We start from the raw sequence: 20,129 nt of genomic DNA, 5'->3' as shown, positions 1-20,129 counted from the left end.
TTTTTCCCTTCCTATCAACTGACTAACTGACCACTTAAACCCCCTACCATAACATACCAGGGGGGGCTCTTCAGGAAGATACTCAATAGGTTATTTTCCAGCAATCAAGGGGCTGTGTCGAGAGCGGGTTAATCGCTTTACGTAAAGCTTCGCTGGGCAGGGCGAAAACAATGACAATTTGGGTGCGAAAAACTTAACACCCTGAGAACCCACGAGCAGTGTGTTTGGACAGCAATTGAAATGGCCACTTCAAGTGGGTCAGATCTCGATAGGAGCCGGCTTATCGAGCAGTATAAAAGCCAGCTGACGGCTCTCCACAGCGAACAAATTCGAACAAAATGCGACCGGAATCAGCTGCATGCCTGCTCCTGGCCGTCGTGGGCCTGGTGGGAGCCACCGAGTGGTGGGAGAGCGGCAACTACTACCAGATCTATCCGCGCTCCTTCCGCGACTCCGATGGCGACGGCATCGGAGATCTCAATGGAGTCACAGAGAAGCTGCAGTACCTTAAGGACATCGGGTTTACGGGCACCTGGCTGTCGCCCATCTTCAAGTCCCCAATGGTGGACTTTGGCTACGACATCTCGGACTTCTACACCATCCAGCCGGAGTACGGTACCATGGAGGACTTTGAGCGCATGATTGCCAAGGCCAAGGAGGTGGGCATTAAGATCATCCTGGACTTTGTGCCGAACCACTCCAGCGACCAGAATGAATGGTTCACCAAGTCCGTGGACAGCGATCCCACCTACAAGGACTATTACATCTGGCACGACGGCAAGGTGAACAATGAGACTGGCGAGCGGGAGCCGCCGAGCAACTGGAACTCAGAGTTCCGCTACAGCGCATGGGAGTGGAACGATGTGCGTCAGCAGTACTATCTCCACCAGTTCGCCATCCAGCAGCCTGATCTCAACTACCGTAATCCCGCCGTGGTCAACGAGATGAAGAACGTGATTCGCTTTTGGCTGGCCAAGGGCGTCTCCGGCTTCCGTATTGACGCGGTGCCCTATCTCTTCGAGGTGGATCTCGACCGCTATAACGAGTATCCGGATGAACCTCTCACCAACGACTCTGTCAGCTGCCCGGATCCGGACGACCATTGCTGGACGCAGCACATCTACACGCAGGATCAGCCAGAGACCCTCGACATGGTGTACCAGTGGCGCGAGGTGGTGGACGAGTTCCATGAGGAGCATGGCGGCGACCAGCGCCTCCTGATGACTGAGGCCTATACCAGCTTTGATAACATCATCTTGTACTACGGCAATGGAGTAAGGAACGGCTCGCACATCCCCTTCAACTTTGACTTCCTCTCGAGCATCAACAACGCCTCGACGGCCGGCGACTATGTGGATCACATCAAGAAGTGGATGAATGCAATGCCGGCGGGCGTCTACGCCAACTGGGTGCTGGGAAACCATGACAACAAGCGAGTGGCCTCCCGTTTTGGTGTCCAGCGTACGGATTTAATCAACATCCTGCTGCAGACGCTGCCAGGACACGCGGTCACCTTCAACGGCGAGGAGATAGGCATGACCGATGTATGGATCAGCTGGGAGGACACTGTGGACCCCAATGCGTGCAATTCGAACCCGGACATCTACTACGACCGAACGAGGGATCCGGAGAGGACGCCCTACCAGTGGGACGCCTCTCCTCAAGCAGGTGAGTCATAGCATGCCCTACAGTCTTTTAAAGAATATGTATAGGTAATCAATTAAGTGGGTTATTTTGACATTGATAGTGTATATTCCGATATGTGTGATTTGTCATACTCTGATTAAGTTTGTTATAAAACTTAAACAAGCAAATACCAAAACAATGGCAGATAGAGTACCTTAACTGATTAGGCATAACCTCAAGAGGTTAAAGAGTATGAATTGAAGATAACCAACAGATAACTTAATATTCTTATCAGGCTTCACCAGTGCCGATCACACCTGGCTGCCAGTGGCCGATGACTACAAGACCAACAATGCCCTGCAACAGCTGCGAGCTCCTCGTTCTCACCTGCAGATTTTCAAGAAACTGGTGCAGGTTCGCAAGGAGCCATCCTTCCGCAAGGGAGGACTAGATATCCAAGCTGTGGATGACGATGTGATTGTTTATTCGCGGTAAGTAAAGCGAGGAATACTAATCGAATCAGGTTATGAAAGATGTATATATCTTTGCAGCCAAGAGACTGGCAGCGATCTCTATGTGATCGTCCTCAACTTGGGCGGCACTGCGAAGACCCTAGACCTGACCAAGTACTACAGTCTGGGCAGCCAGGCGGAAGTGATCACCACTTCCCTGAGCTCGCAGTACATCGATGGGGATGTAGTCACTCCATCGCAGTTCGTGGCCAATCCCTATGTGGGCACCGTGCTTGTGAAGGTCTAGTTAGGTTAATTTTATTTGACGAAATGCAAAGTGTATATTGCCTATGTAAAAATTAAAATTTTATAAAAATATTTGGCCTGAAAGTAGGCAGTGCGATTCCGCCTAAAGCCTCTGCTTTAAGCGCAGGTGTAGACCGTTCTCCGACTTTAAAGTCATGGAAGCGGATAAAATTGGATCGTATTTGTGGATGTGAGCATCGCGTTTGGCCTTCTCTGCCGGAGGAAGGCCCAGAGTAGTACTTATGTAGCCATCCTTCGACACAAGCTCATCCAGGGCAGGCAGAACTTGGAAGTTACGAACAATCTTGGATACCACAGTCTTGATCTCCAGCAGGGCAAACTTCTGGCCAATACAGTTACGGGGACCAGCACTGAAGGGCACATACTCGAAGGGTCCTGGCTTCTGCTCCTCGAAGCGCTCGGGTCGGAATCTATGGGGATCCTTAAAGACACGATCATTGTAGCCCAACATCAGTAGACCCAGATTTAGGGTAGTGCCTTTCGGTACCAATTCACCATCTGCAAAAGGATTATTCCTTGTTAAATAAGTTATTGTGGTCTTTGAAATACTTACCTATCATATAATCCTTTTCTGTGAAGCGGCCAATAAATGGCACACTGGGATAAAGACGTTGGGATTCCTTGATAAAGAGATCTAGGTATTTCATTTGAGAGATTTCCTGGAAGGTGGCATCGCTACCAAGCCCAGAATCGCCCATCACTTCGCATTGTTCTTCGAATAATTTTTGCTGCATTAAAATTTGAATAATATATGGTAATTATTAATTAGTTAGATAATTAGTTCACCTGTTCTTCTGGATGTCTGGAGAGCAGATAGACCGCAAAGCCCACTCCAGAGGTGGTTGTGTCGTGTCCTTCAAACATAAATGTGGAGACCTCTTCATAAAGCTCTTGAGAAGTAAGAGGTCGTCCATCAACAGTAGACGAAAGCAGAGTATCCAGAAAGGCCATCTTCTTGCGAGAGAATTCATCTCCTTGAATTTTGGACTCAACGCCTGAGTTTCGAGCTTCAATTCGCTTTTCTATAATTTCATTGGTAAAATCCTGCAGAGTCTTTAGAGTTCGGCAATATTTTGGATATTCGGGAGCTAATCGATAGAGCAGGTTATTGCGCTTCCAGGGACTAAAGGCCCTCATTTTGATATTATAAGTTATGCTGCAAGGTAAATTAAAGTTAAAATAAATACAAACAAAAAATGTATGTTATACATACTCTTTGAAAGCCTGAACTACAGCTGAGCTTCGGTTTTCCATGGCGTTGATGGACACACCCATGGCAGTGTCGCAAATAACATCCAGAGTTAGGTAGTGGGTTTCATCCTGGAAATCAAAGATGTTGTCTCCAGTGGCGAGGGATCTCAGGTGCTCGATGAACTTGCTTGAATTCTCGTTCATCACTTCGTGAAAATCCTGCAGGATGTTGAAGTGAAAGGCCGGGGTAATCATCTTGCGATGCTTGTGCCATTTGCTGCCTGTACTGGTTAGAAGTCCCAATCCCAGCCAAGGATGTGTTAGGTCATACACATCTGACTTTGATATTAGAGTCTGACTGCTGAGTATAAACTGGATGACAAATATTTTAACTCTATTATTTTGTATCTAAAAATTGACAAAGCTAACCTCCATGTACTTGGGGCTGGTAACCATTATGTTGGAGTAGTAACCTATCCAGTATCGAAAATTGCCCTTGTCATATTCATTCCACCAGCCAAAGAATCGATTAAGAATCTCTATGGAAAAAAGACAAATTTTGTTTATAAATTGATTGGTAAACATATATTCCATCAATTGTAGGGGACAGCCACTTTCATTATAGCTTTATATCACTTGTATCAGGTCATTAAGTCCTCAATGCCTATAATTAGATAGTTTGCACGCGTGCTGGGCGAGGCGAAGTAATTATACCCAATTTCAATCGCATTGTAGTAACCTTTGATGCCCGAGAATCACACGAAAATCACCACTTTATGATCAAAGTCCCAATCTTATCATTGTGTGATCAGACACCCAAGGTGCCGTGGTATCTAGACGGGAGATGAACTTTGGTCGCACGCCTAATTAGTTTATTCGCAAGTCATAATGCGATTCCTACGATTTTAATTGCACAATCGCGAACTGCAGTCACCTGTGGGCGTCTTGCCCATCTGATGTGCGTTGCCCACCACCGGCAGCATTCTGGGACCCCGGAACTGGTTTAGCATTCGCTTCTGGCGCATTGATCCCAGCTCGAAATACGCCGCCAAGAGCAGGGGCAGGGCGATGAAGGCGCAGAGCACGACCCACATTTTCGAAAGCGAACCGTTTGGTGCAGCGAGCGAATCCAAATTGACTGCAGAGCGCAGCGGTGCGTCGCTTAAATACTCCAACCAACCGGTCGGGTTCTCAGCTCCACGCAGAGAGTGACGACATTAACACATGTTGGCGAAGCCTATGGACAGATTCCATCTGTTCAGCATGACTTGGCAATAATTGATTTTTATGCTGTGAAGATAAAACAGATCTTAGAATTACATGCTAGAAATTCTTGTTTTTTTATTAAGAATTATTTTATAAATTATCAAAAACAAATATAAAATTTCAAAATATAATTATTAAAGATCACTTTTTATTTCTTTAAATTTTATTAATAAATTTAATATGATTCCCTACCAAAGATTGATAACAAATCTAAAATTTTAAAATGTAATCATTAAGATTTTAATATTTATTTCAAACCCTAATAATATTACGTTACCTGGTAAAACATGTTAATAAACATTTGTTTTTAATTTGATTATTTGTTCCACTTCCCCTGATTAACAGTTTCTTAATAATTGCTTTTGTGGGGAGACGACTAAGCAGCTCCTAGCACCGATCTCACAGACTGCGTAAACTTAACAAAGAGTATTTTGCTTAGAGCTCGCAAAAGAGTGTGAGAAATTTCTTAAAATTTTAGTGCCTCTCCTTCAGGCGAATGAAAAGTCCATTCTCTGACTTAAGGGTCAGCACAGCGGACAGAATGGGATCGTATTTATGGCGATTAGCATCCAGCTTCTTCCTCTCGGCAGGCGTCTTGCCCAGGGTGGTATTCACATAGCCATCCTTGGAGACCAGCTCATCCAGCGCGGGCAGCACCTCAAAGTTGCGAATGATCTTGGACACCACAGTCTTGATCTCGAGCAGAGCAAACTTCTGGCCAATACAGTTCCGGGGACCGGCACTGAATGGCACATACTCAAAGGGTCCTGGTTTCTGCTCTTCAAAGCGCTCGGGTCGGAACTTGTGCGGATCCTTGAACACCTCCTCATTATAGCCCAGCACCACCAGCCCCAAGTTGAGTGTGGTTCCCTTGGGAATGAGTGTGCCCTCTGAACAGAAAACATTCTTAGGAAATTTTGATTTGAAATAATTAATAAATAACTCTTACCAATCACATAATCCTTCTCAGTAAAGCGACCTATGAAGGGCACACTGGGATACAGACGCTGAGCCTCCTTAATGTAGAGATCTAAGTACTTCATCTGGGAGATTTCCTGGAAAGTGGCATCTCGCTCCAGACCAGTAGCACCCATTACCTCGCGCTGCTCCTCAAATAGTTTTCGCTGCTCTTCTGGATGTCTGGACAGCAGGTAGACTGCAAAGGCCACTCCGGAGGTGGTGGTATCGTGTCCCTCAAACATGAAAGTGGAGGTCTCCTCGTATAGATCTTGGGAAGTCAGAGGGCGACCATCGATCGTGGACGAGAGTAGGGTATCCAGGAAGGCCATCTTCTTGCGGGAGAACTCATCGCCTTGGTTGCTGTTAACGGCTCCCGATTTATGGGCCGCCACGCGCTTCTCGATGATGTCGTTGGTGAAGTCTTGCAGGGTCTTGAGGGTCTTGCAGTAAGCGGGATAATCCGGAGCCAATCGATACAGTAGCTCATTGCGCTTCAGGGGGTGAAAAGCTCTCATGTTGATGTTGTAGCACATGCTGTGGAAAGGGAAAAACTGTCAGCAATGACAAAAAACTTGTATTAACTAAAGAACGTACTCCTTGAAAGCCTGCACGATGGATGAGTCTCGGTTTTCCATGGCGTTGATGGACACTCCCATGGCCGTGTCACAGATAACATCCAAGGTCAGGTAATGGGCCTGATCCTGGAAGTCGAATATATTGTCCCCGGCGGCCACCTTCCTCAACACCTTGACAAACTTGTTGGAGTTCTCGTTCATCACCTCGTGAAAGTCCTGCAGAATGTTGAAGTGGAAGGCCGGGGTGATCATCTTGCGGTGCTTGTGCCACCTGCTGCCCGTGCTGGTCAGCAGGCCCAGTCCCAGCCAGGGATGTGTCAGATTATAGATGTCGGACTTTGAGATAAGCGTCTGACTGCTGAGTATGTACTACAAATAAGGAAATAATGTTTAATCATGCTGACACTCGGATTTTGCTGTGCAAACTCACCTCCAGGTACTTGGGTTTCGTGATCAACAGATTGGAGTAGGTTCCTATCCAGAAACAAAAGTTATCCTTGTTGTACTCATGCCACCAGGAGAAGATCTGGTCGAGAATCTCTGTAGAGCAGAGCGAAAAATAATCCCATTATTAGCCCAGTCACGTATCAGCTGTATCAGTATGCCTAGAGCGTCTGCCAAAGGTATGTTTGTTTTGGCACGCGATTTTCTGTATCCGAGATACGGCACTTGCATTTCATTTTCCACAGCTTGTAAATGCACAGGGCCAAGTTGCGCAACGCCCAAATCAAAATCTCTGTATAATCTCCGAATCTCCAGTGTCTGGCTGCGGTATCTTCAAATGGCAGTGCCCCAATTAGCCGACAGTTAGCACACATTCATTCTGGTTGTAAAGTGGCTGGCCCAGAACGACCTCACTGGAATAGCGCTGCCTCTGAGTCAGTTTGAATCGCAGTTACCTCAGTCACAACGCTATTCGAGATGGGTCGTTCCGGAAAGGGTGTTTCCTCGGCGTTTTCTCTCGATCGGAACTTACCTGAGAGATTCTTGCCCATCTGGTGGGCATTTCCGACGATGGGTAGACCGGTGGGGCCATTGAACTTGCTCAGTACCCTACGCCGGCGAAAGGTACTTAGCTCCAGATAAGCCACCACCAGCAGCGGCAGGGCCAGGAAAATATACAAAACGAACCACATAGCGATCGTGACCGCCCAGCTGGCGGGTCTCTGGGAATATGAGAGGGTTTTCGGGCTGAGTCCCCGCTTAAATACGAGCGATGTCAGCCAGTACTCTCTTTGAACACTCTCTGGCTAACTTCCCATATCTCTGCCATAACAATGCCTCCCAAAATACAAGTAAATATTTTGGTGCTTTCAGCGTGACTTGCCGTTTTTAAATCAGGTTTTTGTGAAGAGATGCGACTCTTTTTCTCTAACGGGTTAGTAGTTAGTTAAAATTGGGAAATCTTAAAAACTAAATCAATAATTTGATATCACCCTGACTTTACTTTAATGCTAGTACAATATTTGCTCTTGCTTACATCCTAATTATTTTGCTGATAAGCCAAATACCGGTCAAAGCTGTGAAAACCATTTGAAAAAAATAAATAATAAAATAAAGCATAAAGCAAACAAACATAATGTCAACAGAGAGTTGAGTTTTTTTAATTGTTACTCTTTTGGAACGATAAGAGAAGCAGCAAAAGAGCTTTAAAAAGAGAAAGACCCAAAATAATCATAAGTTTTCTTAGCTTATCAGCATGTAGAAGCTCTCTTTGAGCAGAAGAAAGGTACTCTCTACGGGAATTCTACATGGGTTTACCACAATTTTCAAATGTAAAAAAAGGAATATTATAAAAAATAGTAAATATCAATTAGTGGTAGTTACTATTTCGCTTAACTATTTTTAACTTTTCTGATGTTAATGGTGTTTTTCTTTAAATACTTTTCATTAGTTCTTTATGATATTGAAATTAATTAGTATTAATTAAGATTTATATATATTAAAACTTTATTTATATCGCTAAGAAATTTCCTTCAATTATGTTAATTTTTAAATTATGAAAAATCGAGTAAAAATTATACATTTTTTGAGGGAAATCATAGTTTAAAAATTTCATAACTTGGCCAAAAAAGCCTTAATTTAATTTCAGAAAGCGTATCTATGCAAATTTTGATTAGGTTAACATATTAGCAAACTGTATTTAAAGTTTTAAAAAATTCAAATTTTTATCAATTTTCGACAATTTTGATGATGTAACCCCTTATAAAATTTTCAAAAAATTAAAAAATTTTACTTTCTGCCGGATATGGCTAGATCGAATCGGCCGTTGATGCTGATCAATATTATATATGATTTATGGGGTCGGAAATGACTCCATCACTACTTTACAAGCTTCTGACTGAAATTAAAAGACCCTTCTCTATATTTAATGATAAATTTATTATGTATATTAAAAATAATGAGCTTAAACTAGCCAAAAGTTAATCGATTTAAAGCCCAATCTAAAAAAAAGAGTTATGCTGGCTGCTATGTATCAGAAGTTGAATTGTTTAATCAGAAGCTGATTAATAATTATCGCCTCGCGATACTAAAACAGCCTTTAGACCCACACGTCATTACCTGTGTGTGAGTCAGGTAGTAGCAGGCAGTAGTAGCCCAGTATAATTGCATTTATCAATTATCAGCGGCGACACGCCATAAAGGGTATGTTAATTGCCTGATTGATAATGTTATTTGTATCGATTGCCGATTCGCAAACACAAAAAAGACATGCAAAAAGTTGCGCTAGATAAGCTATCGAAGGGGTTATCGGCTATGAAACTGGCCAGCAATAATAATCTACTTAAGTTCCTGGCCCCAAGCCAGTCGGGATAGAATTGTGAACAAGAACAGTTGGAGAGGCACCATGTTTCTGATAGCGATTGCCATTATTTTGGCCACCATTTTGGTGTTCAAGGGCGTGAAGATCTTCAACTACATAGACCACATGGCCGGGATAATGGAGATGATTCCGGGACCCACACCTTACCCCTTCGTGGGGAACTTGTTTCAGTTCGGCCTCAAGCCAGACGGTGAGTACTAGCCCCTGCCTATATTTATGAACTCTTGAAAATTCGATACAAAAGCCATTTGTCTGATCGACTCCCACAGAAGCCATGCATCCGGGCGGTATCCATTGTACCGAGAACATGTTTCAATTTATGTGCATAAGTACTCATGTTTATGTTTGCTGTGATTCAATGCATTCGATTCCCGCAGGCATCGAGTTGCACATTTGGATTTCATCTCGAGTTGTGCATCTCAATTCCCCGATTTACTTATTGTAATATTTGCTACAAGTTTCATCAGGTTCTGAACGCATTTCCCCAGAGTTTTCTTTTTGCACAGCTGAATAAATTCGGTCTTGTTTCCCCCCCCCCCACGTCCCATTCCACCCCGCACCCCTCACGGGTCCGAAGTAATCATTTCAAATGCACAATGGCCATGGCCAGGGGAAAAACGATGGTGCTCTATATATTTCGATGAGGCCTTACTTCATCCATGCTTGGATGGCTCCGGAAAGCATAAGCGGACATTGTGTTTTCGTTATTATTTTATTGCAATCGTAGGTCGGCCTAGGGGGCAGTTTCCAAGTCGACAACAGAGGTTTTGTATTTTGCATTTTACATACATTGAAATGTTTACAGTTTTGTAATGTCAGGACAAAGGTCACAAAAGGACAAAAGTATAATTATTTCCCCAAAAGGGACAATTGCTTTATTGTTTCTAATTTCTAAAGGGTATTATTAAACAGTTTAATATATTAGTTGTCATCTTGCAAAGGCTTTCATGTGACTTTTAACAAGCTAAATGCCCAAAATTTAATATAACTGTATATTTAAAGCCTAATCTCTAATTTAATATTTATTATTAATTAATTTTTATTGCCCCCTTAAAAAAGACTAAATAAAATTGATTAGGGTTATCAATGAAATTAAGTTATCCTGAGTCCAAAAACTAATTCCAAAAAGGGCCAACTTGCCTCCAGAGACCGCTCAGCTTTGCTCGCAGAGCGACTATTAATTAAATGGAATTTCCCAGCCCAACTTTCCCAGCCCCAAAGTTACTTTCAAGTCCTTTGGTAAGAAAGCAAACAATTGAGAAAACCGTAGCTCGGCTTAATAAGTACATGTGCGACATTAGCCCGGGCTTTACAGTCGATTGCAACTTCCGAAAGTTAACTTGAAATTGCATTTTTCGTCAAACGGCAAGCTTTTGTAGTGCTCTGCAAATGTGGAGGAGTTGCTGTCTGGTTATTAAAGTGGGCGTTGCTAACCAAATCCATCTCTTCCCACAGAGTACCCCAAGAAGGTCCTTCAGTATTGTCGAAAATATGACTTTCAGGGATTCCGCTCCCTGGTCTTCTTGCAATACCACATGATGCTGAGTGATCCGGCGGAAATCCAGGTGAGTGTGCCCCACGACCCCACCCTTGAAATTGCACTCCAACCAGCTTATTGTGTTTTGCCCCCGACAGAACATCCTGTCGAGCTCATCGTTGCTGTACAAGGAGCACCTGTACTCCTTCCTGCGGCCCTGGCTGGGCGACGGCCTGCTCACCAGTTCCGGTGCCCGCTGGCTAAAGCACCAGAAGCTCTATATGCCCGCCTTCGAGCGTCCGGCCATCGAGGGTTACCTGCGGGTGGTCCACCGCACGGGCGAGGAGTTTGCCCAGAAGCTGGACAAGCTGGCCGACGCCCAGGTCATGTTCGACGCCCAGGAGCTGGTGGCCAAGTGCACCCTGGATATTGTGTGCGGTGAGTAGGAGCCGATTCATTCATTGAACCCGTAGCTACACGCAGATGAACAAGAGCCCTGAGCGTATTCTTTTGGTAAAACAAGTTTTGCATGCACTGGGAAAAGGTTTTTAAGTTTTAAATTAACAGATCAAATATTTACAAAAATGATTCCAACTTAAAGGTAAGACTAAATGATTTTGTGCCTCAGGTTTTGAACCCGATTTGTGTTCTTGAAGCTAGCATTTAACTTGATTTAAATGTTATAGATAGTTCTTGATAGAAAAATATAACTAAGCTCCTTTAAAATAGTTACCTAAACCACAGAGAAAATATATATAATGTTTTGCAAAGGTTTTACAAAGGTTAACAGATTGTATTTTCAACCGTGTAGGACCGCGAAACTTTACACATTTGTCTTGTCGTTTTTCGGGGGCCGAGTTTCGCACTTCGGGCGTTTCGCTCGTTTATTTTTTGTAATTTATTATGAACGTTTTATAAATAAGATTTATTGCATAGAAAATGGCTACAAGTGCCGCAGATTGTGCGGGCGGAAAAGTTTCGTTTCGTTTCGTGGTCGAGGAGGTACTTGCCCTCTTCGCTACAACATACTTTTTTTGAATACTGAGGAGAGCGCGGGATGATTTGAAGAATTTCCCTGTTAACCGGTGGTAATTTATTGAGAATTTTTGCGATTCGTTCGGGTTCATTTAGCCGGATTTAACCAGTGACTTTCTAACGCCACCCATTTCCCACAGAAAATGCCACCGGCCAGGCCAGTAGCTCGCTGAACGGAGAGCCATCGGATTTGCATGGCGCCATCAAGGAGTAAGTTCGCCAGGAGCAGAGTCCTGGCAGTGGGATTAAGTTCTATAATTTTTCTTTGACTTTCAGTCTGTGCGATGTGGTGCAGGAGCGTACCTTTAGCATAGTTAAGCGATTCGATGCCCTGTTCAGGCTCACCTCCTACTACATGAAGCAGCGCAAGGCTCTGTCCTTGCTGAGGAGTGAGCTAAACCGGGTAAGTCTTAACTTTGGGGGAAATTATTGGTAGAGCCTTTTAATTTGTGTGTTTCATGATAATCTTAGATTGTCACCCAACGTCGCCACCAGTTGGCCAAGGATACCGCGGCTCAGAAGAGCGAGTCGCTCAACAAGCCCTTTCTCGATGTCCTGCTGGCTGCCAAGCTCGATGGGCGAGCCCTCAAGGAACGCGAGATTATCGAGGAAATATCCACATTCATATTTACCGTAAGTAAAGAAATTTAAGAAATTTAAAAATTAAATATTTGAAAATTCTTAATCCATAAACTAGGGTCATGATCCTGTGGCCGCAGCCATATCCTTCACTCTCTACACCCTCTCTCGGCACCCTGACATTCAGCGTAAGGCCTTCGAGGAGCAGCAGCGCATCTTCGGCACTGACTTATCCGGAGAGGCGGACCTGGGTCGTCTAGATCAGATGTACTACCTGGAGCTGATCATCCGCGAAACCCTGCGTCTATATCCTTCAGTGCCTTTGATTGCTCGCACCAATCGCAAGCCTATCGATATTAGTGAGTCAACCAGAATATATACATATTCTTTAAAATTATTATAAATCAAAGATTTTCTTCTTTAAGATGGCACCAAGATAGCCAAGCGAACCACGGTGATTATGTGCCTCATTGCCATGGGCTACAACGAGAAATACTTTGATGAACCTTGTGTTTTCCGGCCGGAAAGGTTCGAAAAGGTCAATACAAATAAGGGAATCGAGGCCTTCAAGAGTGTTCCATTCAGCGCAGGACCTAGGCGTTGTATTGGTAAGTTTTTTATTGATTTAAAATCTATAATAATCTAATTAATTTTTAAATTTGATTTATTTTTTAGCTGAAAAGTTTGCCATGTACCAAATGAAGGCTCTGCTGTCGCAATTATTGCGCCGCTTTGAGATCCTGCCCGCTGTTGATGGACTTCCGCCAGGAATCAACGATCATTCCCGTATTGATTGTGTACCCCAAAGTGAATACGATCCGGTACTTAATATCCGGGTTACCCTCAAGTCGGAAAATGGCATTCAGATCAGGCTGAAAAAGCGATAAAGTCAGCGAAGAAGTATATGAAACTACAAATATAAATGATGTTCAACAATTTGCTATTAAACTATATATTACGAACGAAATAAAGCGAGAAAAATATATATTACGATTGAAATATTCTTAGAAATATTTCTTAAAATTAAATTAAACATTTTAGTTTTGCATTCTAGACAGATCTAATTTCGGTGGCAAACCAGAACCAGTTTTGCATAGTTCACATCATTATTTCCCCGCAAATTACCAAAGTTGACTTGGCAAATAATATTAATTAGCATATGTTTGCGTATTCGTTGCTAATTAATTTTCATTTGGATCAGATCACCAGTTTCGATTTTATTTTATTGCATAAGACACTTAAATTCTCGCAAGCAATAAAAAACAGTAGCAGATCACTTTCGATCAAATAGTGAAATTATTTTTAAGAGCACCACCTTCAGGCCTTGAAGTGAAATCTTTTGGCCTGACAAAAACAAATATGTCAATAAATAAAAAAAGGTTTATTCGGCGGGTTAACGAAGCAAAAGGTTCAGGTAATCACTAAGAATCACTAATTAAACCCGTTCATTGCGGGACCACATCGATCAAAAATCATCCAGACAAAGCGTGACAAGCTGGAACAGATGGCTTTACCTTAACCCAAATAAATCAGAGTGTCCCCACAATTTGTTTGAAAAAACGTCGCAGCAATTAAATTTTTTGCAATAGAACATCGTATTTATTAATCAACTTGATGGTTCAACTTTTTTAGTCAGCATGCTGTTTAAATTCTAAAGTATGAAGGACAAGTCCTCCGTTTCGTAGTAGAGTCCTGGGTCGAACGAGTGGCTTATTCCTTGCTGGGATGGGCCTGGATGTAGGCGATGGCGCGGACAATGGCCTCTGGGATTGGGGGAGCAACGGGCAGCAGATCACTCTGAGGCTGGTATCCGTTCTCGTCGGCCTTGTAGGTCACACGGACGTGCTCGCCCTCGGGGGAAACCCACTCAAAGGCGCCATCGATGTTGCCGTGCACATCGCCGGTGGCCGAGGAGACCACGCCATTGTCCAGAGCCAATTTGCTCACAAAACCATGCTCATTCACATCGTTGACCAGCTCCTTGACCGCGGGATCCTCATAGGCGACCACCAGGGCGGCGAGGGCACAGATAAGCAGCTGCGGATAGTCCAGGATTAAATATCGATCATAGGTATTTCCGCTGCTCACGGGATACTTACGATCTTGAACATTCTGATTGGATTTGATTGTCAGACTAGAGAACTCGTGAGACTGATACCAATTCGGGAGCGAGTCTCGCCTTTTATAAGCCCAAAGCCACATCAAACGCAGACCCAGTTCCGAGCCCAAGCCCAGGCCCAAACCCGAAGCTGATGCAACCCGTTTTTAATTAACATTTCGGCCAGCATAAGCCTCTTTTGGACTTTTGCGGACAGGTTGCGAATGACACGCTCACCGGCGATAAAAATCGTCTGCTGCAATCTTTTTGTTTCACTGGTCTATGCAAATTGCTACCGTAATTATTCTAAAAAGATACCCCAAGGCGCCGAGCTCTCTTTCTGGAAAGTTTAAAGCCTGTTTCTGTCGTGGATTGAAGTAACTTGTGGCCTTATCTTGTGATTATTATCCAGACAATAACTGATGTATGCCTTAGAACCAAACATAGGGTCCTTAATTATTCCCTTTATTTTTAGAAAATTGTTATCGTTTTGGCTTACATTTGATATAATTGTTAATTAATTTGTTGCATTAATAACTCATTATTGTGTTTGGGAATATGTTAGGTTGGAATAACCGGAATAAGAAGCAATGTTAAGTTAAGTTTACTAACTATATTCATTAGAAGAATCAAGAGCGGCTTTCAAACTTTCTTCGGAATCCATTTGATAAGCATACTTTTTGGAGTTTAAAGAACTAAATCTTGCGTATCGATCGAGCCGAGTTTTCTAGTTTTAACTTTTTTTTTAGCTTCTGAATAACAAGCTTTTATAGTATTTAACTAAAACATTAACTTGTAAACAAATTAGCAGTTCTTTTTCGTCTGAAGAGTGCGAATCTGACTAGGAAAAGATTCCAGGACTATATTCCAGGACTAAATCCTGTGCTGTTATAGAAATATAAAGAATAAAGGAAATGTACTTTTTCAAAGTTTATATAAACTTTAATAAAAGTAAATAAATAAAATAGAAAAATAAAGCTTATTTCATTCCAACTTACGATATAAGCTACGAATTTTAGTAAACTTTAATAAAAGTAAATAAATAAAATAGAAAAATAAAGCTTATTTCATTCCAGCTTACGATATAAGCTACGAATTTTAGTAAACGAGACTGCACAAACAGAATATAACCTATAACTTTCAACCCTTTTTAATAATTTAATACTAATTCATTACCAAGATGTAAGCTTGCAAATTATAATTTATTTAAAGTTTCAATAACAACTTCTAAGTACAATCTAAGTGCTAATCAGCAGCTGAGAGTAATCCTAGCCCCAGACAGCTGTTCCAAGTCGTGCAGGGTCCTCGTTGGCGGCATGGCTCTTAGTTCTTGCTGGGATTAGCCTGAATCCAGGCGATGGCACGAACGATGGCCTCTGGGATGGGGGGAGGAGTGGGCAGCAGATCGCTCTGGGGCTGGTATCCGTTCTCATCGGCCTTGTAGGCCACTCGGACATGGACGCCCTCGGGGGAGACCCACTCAAAGACACCGTCGATGTTGCCGTGCACATCGCCGGTGGAGGAGGCAGCCACGCCGTTGTCTAAGGCCAAACGGGACACAAAGCCATCGGGATTGACTTCGTTGACCAGCTCTTTGACCTCGACATTGGCATCGGCGGCCACCAGGGCGGCAAGGGAGCAGACGAGCAGCTAGGATAATCCAGAATTAGGCGGTGTGATATCCATAGGTCCTTTCGATATACTTACGATCTTGAACATCTTGATTTGGTTTGATTGTCTGACTAGAAAGCTTGAGAGACTTATGAAAATATGTTCGCAAATATCGGCTTATATATGTTTTAGAACCCATCCCAAACCTAAGGCTGATGCAATATGCGTCTCTAATGAAGTCAAGATGATTTGGCTTCGTCTGCGGGCAATAAAAGTCGTCTGGCACATTGTGTATTTTGCATATGTTGCATGCAAATTAGTTCACTTAAAAAAATTTTCTTCAACTAGCTGTGGAATTTGCTATGATTTAGGAACTTTGAACTAGAAGTTGAACACTGATTAATTAATAAGCCTCAAGGAATTGTAAGCCTTCAAAGAAGACGAATAATTCATGAGATAATTAATTGTGTTTTGTATTATTAATTTAAAGTAAAATACAATTTCCTTTGAATACCTTAATCTCACTGTTTGTAGCCTAGTTTTCGGAGCCTTTGGCTTATTCAAGTGAATGACTTAAGTCGGCAACTCTGGCTTAAAGCTTTAACCGTTTGATAATTTTAAGGGGCAATGCTTAAGTTAAACAGTGACTTCTTTAATATTGGAAGGCTTCATTTCCTTGTTAATAATCAAATAAAGATTATGTTGTATTTATTTTATAAATTTCTAAAATGATAATTAGAGTAATCTTAATACCAAATAATTCTTTAGGAAATAATAAATATTATACTCCAATCCATTGACATTTCCGTACAAGTTACATTGAAAGTTACTACCTTTTATGATATCCTATGAAAATCCCTATGAAAACCCATTCCTATCCTCACTTGGTAATCCGCCAAAGTCTCGACTAAGGCGAAACGTCATCGATGGTCTCGGAGTCCCCAAAACCAGTACGGTGCCGCCCCTCAAAAAAATCTGCTGAAGCATGTTCCATTTTGGATTCAATTCCGAGTGCCAGAGACTCGTTTTTTGACATTTTGTCTGGCCGTGTGTCAAGTGGCGAATTTATGGTCTCTGGCTTTTGTTGGCATTATAATTATGAGCAGTTTGTGCACCCGATAATTTAGCATTGGCCAGAAATATAAGTAATTCGTTTTTGGGAAGCAACTGGATCAAGAATCATATATAAGGCCTGCACCGGACCACAGTCAGTTATCAGTCAACGTTCGTTCTCGACCAGACAGAAATCAGCCAAAATGTTCAAGTTTGTGAGTGACTCGCAGGCTAAGATGGAAGTTTAGTTGCCAACTAATGATGATTCCTCTCTCTCTCCAGGTGATGATCCTCGCCGTTGTGGGAGTGGCCATGGCCGTTGCCCCAGTGTCCCGCTCCGAAGATCACCACGCCGAAGTTGTGCACCGCTCTGAGGATGTCCGCGCCGATGGTTTCGACTCTGACCTGCAGACCACCAACGGCATCCAGCAGGCCGCCAGCGGTGATGTCCATGGCAACATCCATGGCAGCTTCGGCTGGATCTCGCCCGAGGGCGAGCATGTGGACATCAAGTATGTGGCCGATGAGAACGGCTACCAGCCATCGGGAGCCTGGATCCCCACTCCCCCACCAATCCCAGAGGCCATTGTCCGCGCCCTCGCCTGGCTGCAGGCTCACCCCCAAGCCCCCGAGCATCCCCGTCATCACTAAGCCCAGTCACCCTGAACCCGGAACGCTCCACGGACTACTGTTCTCTCGACCCATACCCCCCTAGTTGTTTAGCTGTACTTCTTGACTTTCAAAAAAATACATGCAGATGCTTACATAAATAACGAAATTTATTGGATTTTTGACTTTCTTATGCTTAAGTTTACGTGTGGGGCTCTAAGTGTGGATTTTTATACAGTCCAGGGTGTTAACATTTTGGCCCAGGCTTTATTGAAGCTTGTAAAGCAGTGAAGAAGTCTCATCCAACCCTATAAATCAAATATATTATTGATCAGCATCAATAGCTGACTTCATCTAGCCAAAGCTAAAAAATGATCATATAAAAATATGAATAAATATCCATTAAAATAATTCAAATATTTCAGGTCTTCTTTGGGGGTTTTATGATTTTAGTCAGTGAAGTAGTCATTTCCGACCCTATAAATCATATATATTCTTGATCAGCATCAACAGCAGAGTCAGACTAGGCATTTTCGGCAGAAAAAAAACATTTTCTTATTTTTTGAAAATTTTATAAGGGGTTACATCGTTAAAATTTTCAAAAATTGAGAAAAATTTTAATTTTTTGAAACTTGAAATTCAGTTTGCTTATTTGTTAAACTAATAAAAACTAGCACAAAAAAGCTTTCCGAATCAAAATTGAAGCATTTTTGGCTTAGTTATGATAGATTTTTATGATCAAATTGCAAGCTGAAAGGGTATACAAACTTCGGCTTCTGAAACTACCTTCCTTTCTGGTTTACAAGTAATTTTGCCGTAATACTTATATTCATTTTAAGTATTAACCATAAAGATCAAATTATATATCTAAGTTCTTCTAAATAATGTAAGATATATTTTGTTTCTGTTTAATAATTATTATTAATTTCTTCTTAAATACAAAGAATATGAATTTTTCTGACCTCAAATTGTCTTAAAAATGTTAAATGAAAGCTATACAATACTCAAAAGTGTATTAGACTAACTAAATGTGCTATTAAATAATTAATTAGCCTGCTAAGTACTCACAACTCTACTTTTCTTCTCTTTTAAATTAAATGAAACAAACTCTTTGTATCTCTTAAGAAAGAAATATAAATTAAGAGAAGATTAATATTAAAAGTGGCTAAAAATCATATCTAAAACGCAGTTAAGTACTAAAGAGAATCGATAACCAAGTTGGTGCAAAATAAATAAAACTTAATGGGCGACAAGACATTGCCTCTAAGAAGCCGCTGATTATCTTTTAAAGTCGACGAAGAAGAATCATGGTGGTGATGACTACAAAAGTGGTTCACGGTTTGACAATGTCAATTTTAAGGAGGGAGAAGTCGATGCAGAGGGAACTGCTGAACTCGTTTGGGGCTCGGGATGCCACTCGACCCGTTTGCCCAGGCTTTATTGATGCGAGTGTTTCATTTTAGCATCTATTAAGCGATAATATATAGTACTTATCCCGTTGTTTGGCAAATGCCATGTGACGATTCTGGCCAAGTGGGTGCGGTGCGGGCGCATCCCATTACTCAGATCCGCAGTTGAATGCAGCGATGTTGCGATTTGTTATGGCCTGGCCTCGGTTCAGTTCTAAGATATAAAAAGGCTTTGCCATCCCAAAGACAGTTATCAGTCAACGTTCGCCACCGACCAGACCGAAATCAGCCAAAATGTTCAAGCTTGTGAGTTGGATAATCCGTTTGCAGGACCCTCTCTAACTAGGGTGTAATCCCTCCTTCCCCAGGTGATGCTCTGCGCCGTTCTGGGACTGGCCCTGGCCAGCCCACTGTCTCCCCATGTTCTGGAACATGCTGTCGGCCGCTCTGAGGATGTCCACGCCGATGTCGTTGCCCGTCATGACGATGTTCGTGCCGATGGCTTCGATTCCAGCCTGCAGACCTCCAACGGCATCCAGCAGTCGGCCAGTGGTGATGTCCATGGCAACATCCACGGCAGCTTCGCCTGGATCTCGCCCGAGGGCGAGCATGTGGACATCAAGTATGTGGCCGATGAGAACGGCTACCAGCCATCGGGAGCCTGGATCCCCACTCCCCCACCAATCCCAGAGGCCATCGCTCGCGCCGTCGCCTGGCTGGAGTCGCATCCCCCAGCACCCGAGTACCACCACTAAGCCTCCATTGAAAGCGGATCGCACCACGGACTGTCCCCCGGATACCTTACGACCTAGTTTTTTAAGCCTCTAACTGATTTTTCCAAATACATGCAATTTGTTTACGGCAGTAACCAGAACGTGGGCTTGACTTTGGCTTTGACAGTGGAGAGTGTAACGGATTTTTTTTTTAACTCGTTCAACTCGTTTCGAAGCTCTTGAATTTCGCTTTCAGTTTGCTTTTTGGCACATTGGCACAGCAGGGAATTAGAGAACATCAAGATGAACCGATTTAAGTGTAAA

At 42.9% G+C, this 20,129-nt stretch overlaps 8 protein-coding genes across 8 annotated transcripts; 4 read left to right on the top strand and 4 right to left on the bottom strand.

Moving 5' to 3' along the window:
* Positions 1-327: 327 nt before the first annotated feature.
* On the top strand, positions 328-2,456 carry Mal-A1 (Maltase A1). Its single transcript, XM_017161386.1, has 3 exons — positions 328-1,668; positions 1,922-2,117; positions 2,178-2,456. The coding sequence occupies exons 1-3, from the start codon at positions 339-341 to the stop codon at positions 2,383-2,385; spliced, it is 1,734 nt and encodes a 577-aa protein (XP_017016875.1). The 5' UTR covers positions 328-338; the 3' UTR covers positions 2,386-2,456.
* On the bottom strand, positions 2,381-4,743 carry LOC108070790 (probable cytochrome P450 4e1). Its single transcript, XM_017161389.3, has 6 exons — positions 4,531-4,743; positions 4,026-4,135; positions 3,619-3,968; positions 3,192-3,561; positions 2,959-3,133; positions 2,381-2,903 (listed from the first exon to the last, which is right to left on the bottom strand). Exons 1-6 carry the CDS (start codon positions 4,688-4,690, stop codon positions 2,488-2,490), a joined length of 1,581 nt encoding a protein of 526 aa, XP_017016878.3. The 5' UTR covers positions 4,691-4,743; the 3' UTR covers positions 2,381-2,487.
* Positions 4,744-4,912: 169 nt separating this feature from the next.
* On the bottom strand, positions 4,913-7,569 carry Cyp4e2 (Cytochrome P450 4e2). The gene is made up of 5 exons (XM_070284758.1): positions 7,374-7,569; positions 6,828-6,937; positions 6,417-6,766; positions 5,812-6,356; positions 4,913-5,752 (listed from the first exon to the last, which is right to left on the bottom strand). Exons 1-5 carry the CDS (start codon positions 7,531-7,533, stop codon positions 5,337-5,339), a joined length of 1,581 nt encoding a protein of 526 aa, XP_070140859.1. The 5' UTR covers positions 7,534-7,569; the 3' UTR covers positions 4,913-5,336.
* Positions 7,570-9,197: 1,628 nt separating this feature from the next.
* Cyp4ad1 (Cytochrome P450 4ad1) lies at positions 9,198-13,345 on the top strand. Its single transcript, XM_017161354.3, has 9 exons — positions 9,198-9,411; positions 10,677-10,786; positions 10,857-11,136; positions 11,874-11,943; positions 12,010-12,136; positions 12,205-12,366; positions 12,431-12,671; positions 12,738-12,920; positions 12,988-13,345. The coding sequence occupies exons 1-9, from the start codon at positions 9,246-9,248 to the stop codon at positions 13,197-13,199; spliced, it is 1,551 nt and encodes a 516-aa protein (XP_017016843.1). The 5' UTR covers positions 9,198-9,245; the 3' UTR covers positions 13,200-13,345.
* Positions 13,346-13,998: 653 nt separating this feature from the next.
* LOC108070808 (larval cuticle protein 4-like) lies at positions 13,999-14,458 on the bottom strand. The gene is made up of 2 exons (XM_017161409.2): positions 14,412-14,458; positions 13,999-14,349 (listed from the first exon to the last, which is right to left on the bottom strand). The coding sequence occupies exons 1-2, from the start codon at positions 14,421-14,423 to the stop codon at positions 14,023-14,025; spliced, it is 339 nt and encodes a 112-aa protein (XP_017016898.1). The 5' UTR covers positions 14,424-14,458; the 3' UTR covers positions 13,999-14,022.
* A 1,231-nt stretch (positions 14,459-15,689) lies between these two features.
* Positions 15,690-16,162, bottom strand: LOC108070806 (larval cuticle protein 3). Its single transcript, XM_017161407.2, has 2 exons — positions 16,118-16,162; positions 15,690-16,060 (listed from the first exon to the last, which is right to left on the bottom strand). Exons 1-2 carry the CDS (start codon positions 16,127-16,129, stop codon positions 15,734-15,736), a joined length of 339 nt encoding a protein of 112 aa, XP_017016896.1. The 5' UTR covers positions 16,130-16,162; the 3' UTR covers positions 15,690-15,733.
* A 1,056-nt stretch (positions 16,163-17,218) lies between these two features.
* LOC108070805 (larval cuticle protein 2) lies at positions 17,219-17,806 on the top strand. The gene is made up of 2 exons (XM_017161406.2): positions 17,219-17,289; positions 17,357-17,806. The coding sequence occupies exons 1-2, from the start codon at positions 17,278-17,280 to the stop codon at positions 17,723-17,725; spliced, it is 381 nt and encodes a 126-aa protein (XP_017016895.1). The 5' UTR covers positions 17,219-17,277; the 3' UTR covers positions 17,726-17,806.
* A 1,535-nt stretch (positions 17,807-19,341) lies between these two features.
* LOC108070740 (larval cuticle protein 1-like) lies at positions 19,342-19,952 on the top strand. The gene is made up of 2 exons (XM_017161336.2): positions 19,342-19,398; positions 19,461-19,952. Exons 1-2 carry the CDS (start codon positions 19,387-19,389, stop codon positions 19,845-19,847), a joined length of 399 nt encoding a protein of 132 aa, XP_017016825.1. The 5' UTR covers positions 19,342-19,386; the 3' UTR covers positions 19,848-19,952.
* Positions 19,953-20,129: the final 177 nt, after the last annotated feature.

Source organism: Drosophila kikkawai, chromosome 2R (genome assembly GCF_030179895.1).
Source record: "Drosophila kikkawai strain 14028-0561.14 chromosome 2R, DkikHiC1v2, whole genome shotgun sequence".
NCBI lineage: Eukaryota > Metazoa > Arthropoda > Insecta > Diptera > Drosophilidae > Drosophila > Drosophila kikkawai.
This window is presented reverse-complemented; position numbering and strand designations above follow the sequence as displayed.

Excerpts from the sequence above, each read along its gene's own strand:
- LOC108070790 (XM_017161389.3), bottom strand. The coding sequence starts at position 4,690 with ATGTGGGTCGTGCTCTGCGCCTTCATCGCCCTGCCCCTGCTCTTGGCG. Across the intron at positions 4,136-4,530 it reads GATGGGCAAGACGCCCACAG|AGATTCTTAATCGATTCTTT; the intron begins GTGACTGCAGTT and ends TTTTTTCCATAG. Across the intron at positions 2,904-2,958 it reads AGAAAAGGATTATATGATAG|ATGGTGAATTGGTACCGAAA; the intron begins GTAAGTATTTCA and ends ATCCTTTTGCAG.
- Cyp4ad1 (XM_017161354.3), top strand. The coding sequence starts at position 9,246 with ATGTTTCTGATAGCGATTGCCATTATTTTGGCCACCATTTTGGTGTTC. Across the intron at positions 12,137-12,204 it reads TGAGGAGTGAGCTAAACCGG|ATTGTCACCCAACGTCGCCA; the intron begins GTAAGTCTTAAC and ends TGATAATCTTAG. Across the intron at positions 12,672-12,737 it reads TCGCAAGCCTATCGATATTA|ATGGCACCAAGATAGCCAAG; the intron begins GTGAGTCAACCA and ends TTCTTCTTTAAG.
- Cyp4e2 (XM_070284758.1), bottom strand. The coding sequence starts at position 7,533 with ATGTGGTTCGTTTTGTATATTTTCCTGGCCCTGCCGCTGCTGGTGGTG. Across the intron at positions 6,767-6,827 it reads CGAAACCCAAGTACCTGGAG|TACATACTCAGCAGTCAGAC; the intron begins GTGAGTTTGCAC and ends CCTTATTTGTAG. Across the intron at positions 6,357-6,416 it reads ATCGTGCAGGCTTTCAAGGA|CATGTGCTACAACATCAACA; the intron begins GTACGTTCTTTA and ends CCCTTTCCACAG.
- Mal-A1 (XM_017161386.1), top strand. The coding sequence starts at position 339 with ATGCGACCGGAATCAGCTGCATGCCTGCTCCTGGCCGTCGTGGGCCTG. Across the intron at positions 1,669-1,921 it reads GGACGCCTCTCCTCAAGCAG|GCTTCACCAGTGCCGATCAC; the intron begins GTGAGTCATAGC and ends TATTCTTATCAG. Across the intron at positions 2,118-2,177 it reads GATGTGATTGTTTATTCGCG|CCAAGAGACTGGCAGCGATC; the intron begins GTAAGTAAAGCG and ends ATATCTTTGCAG.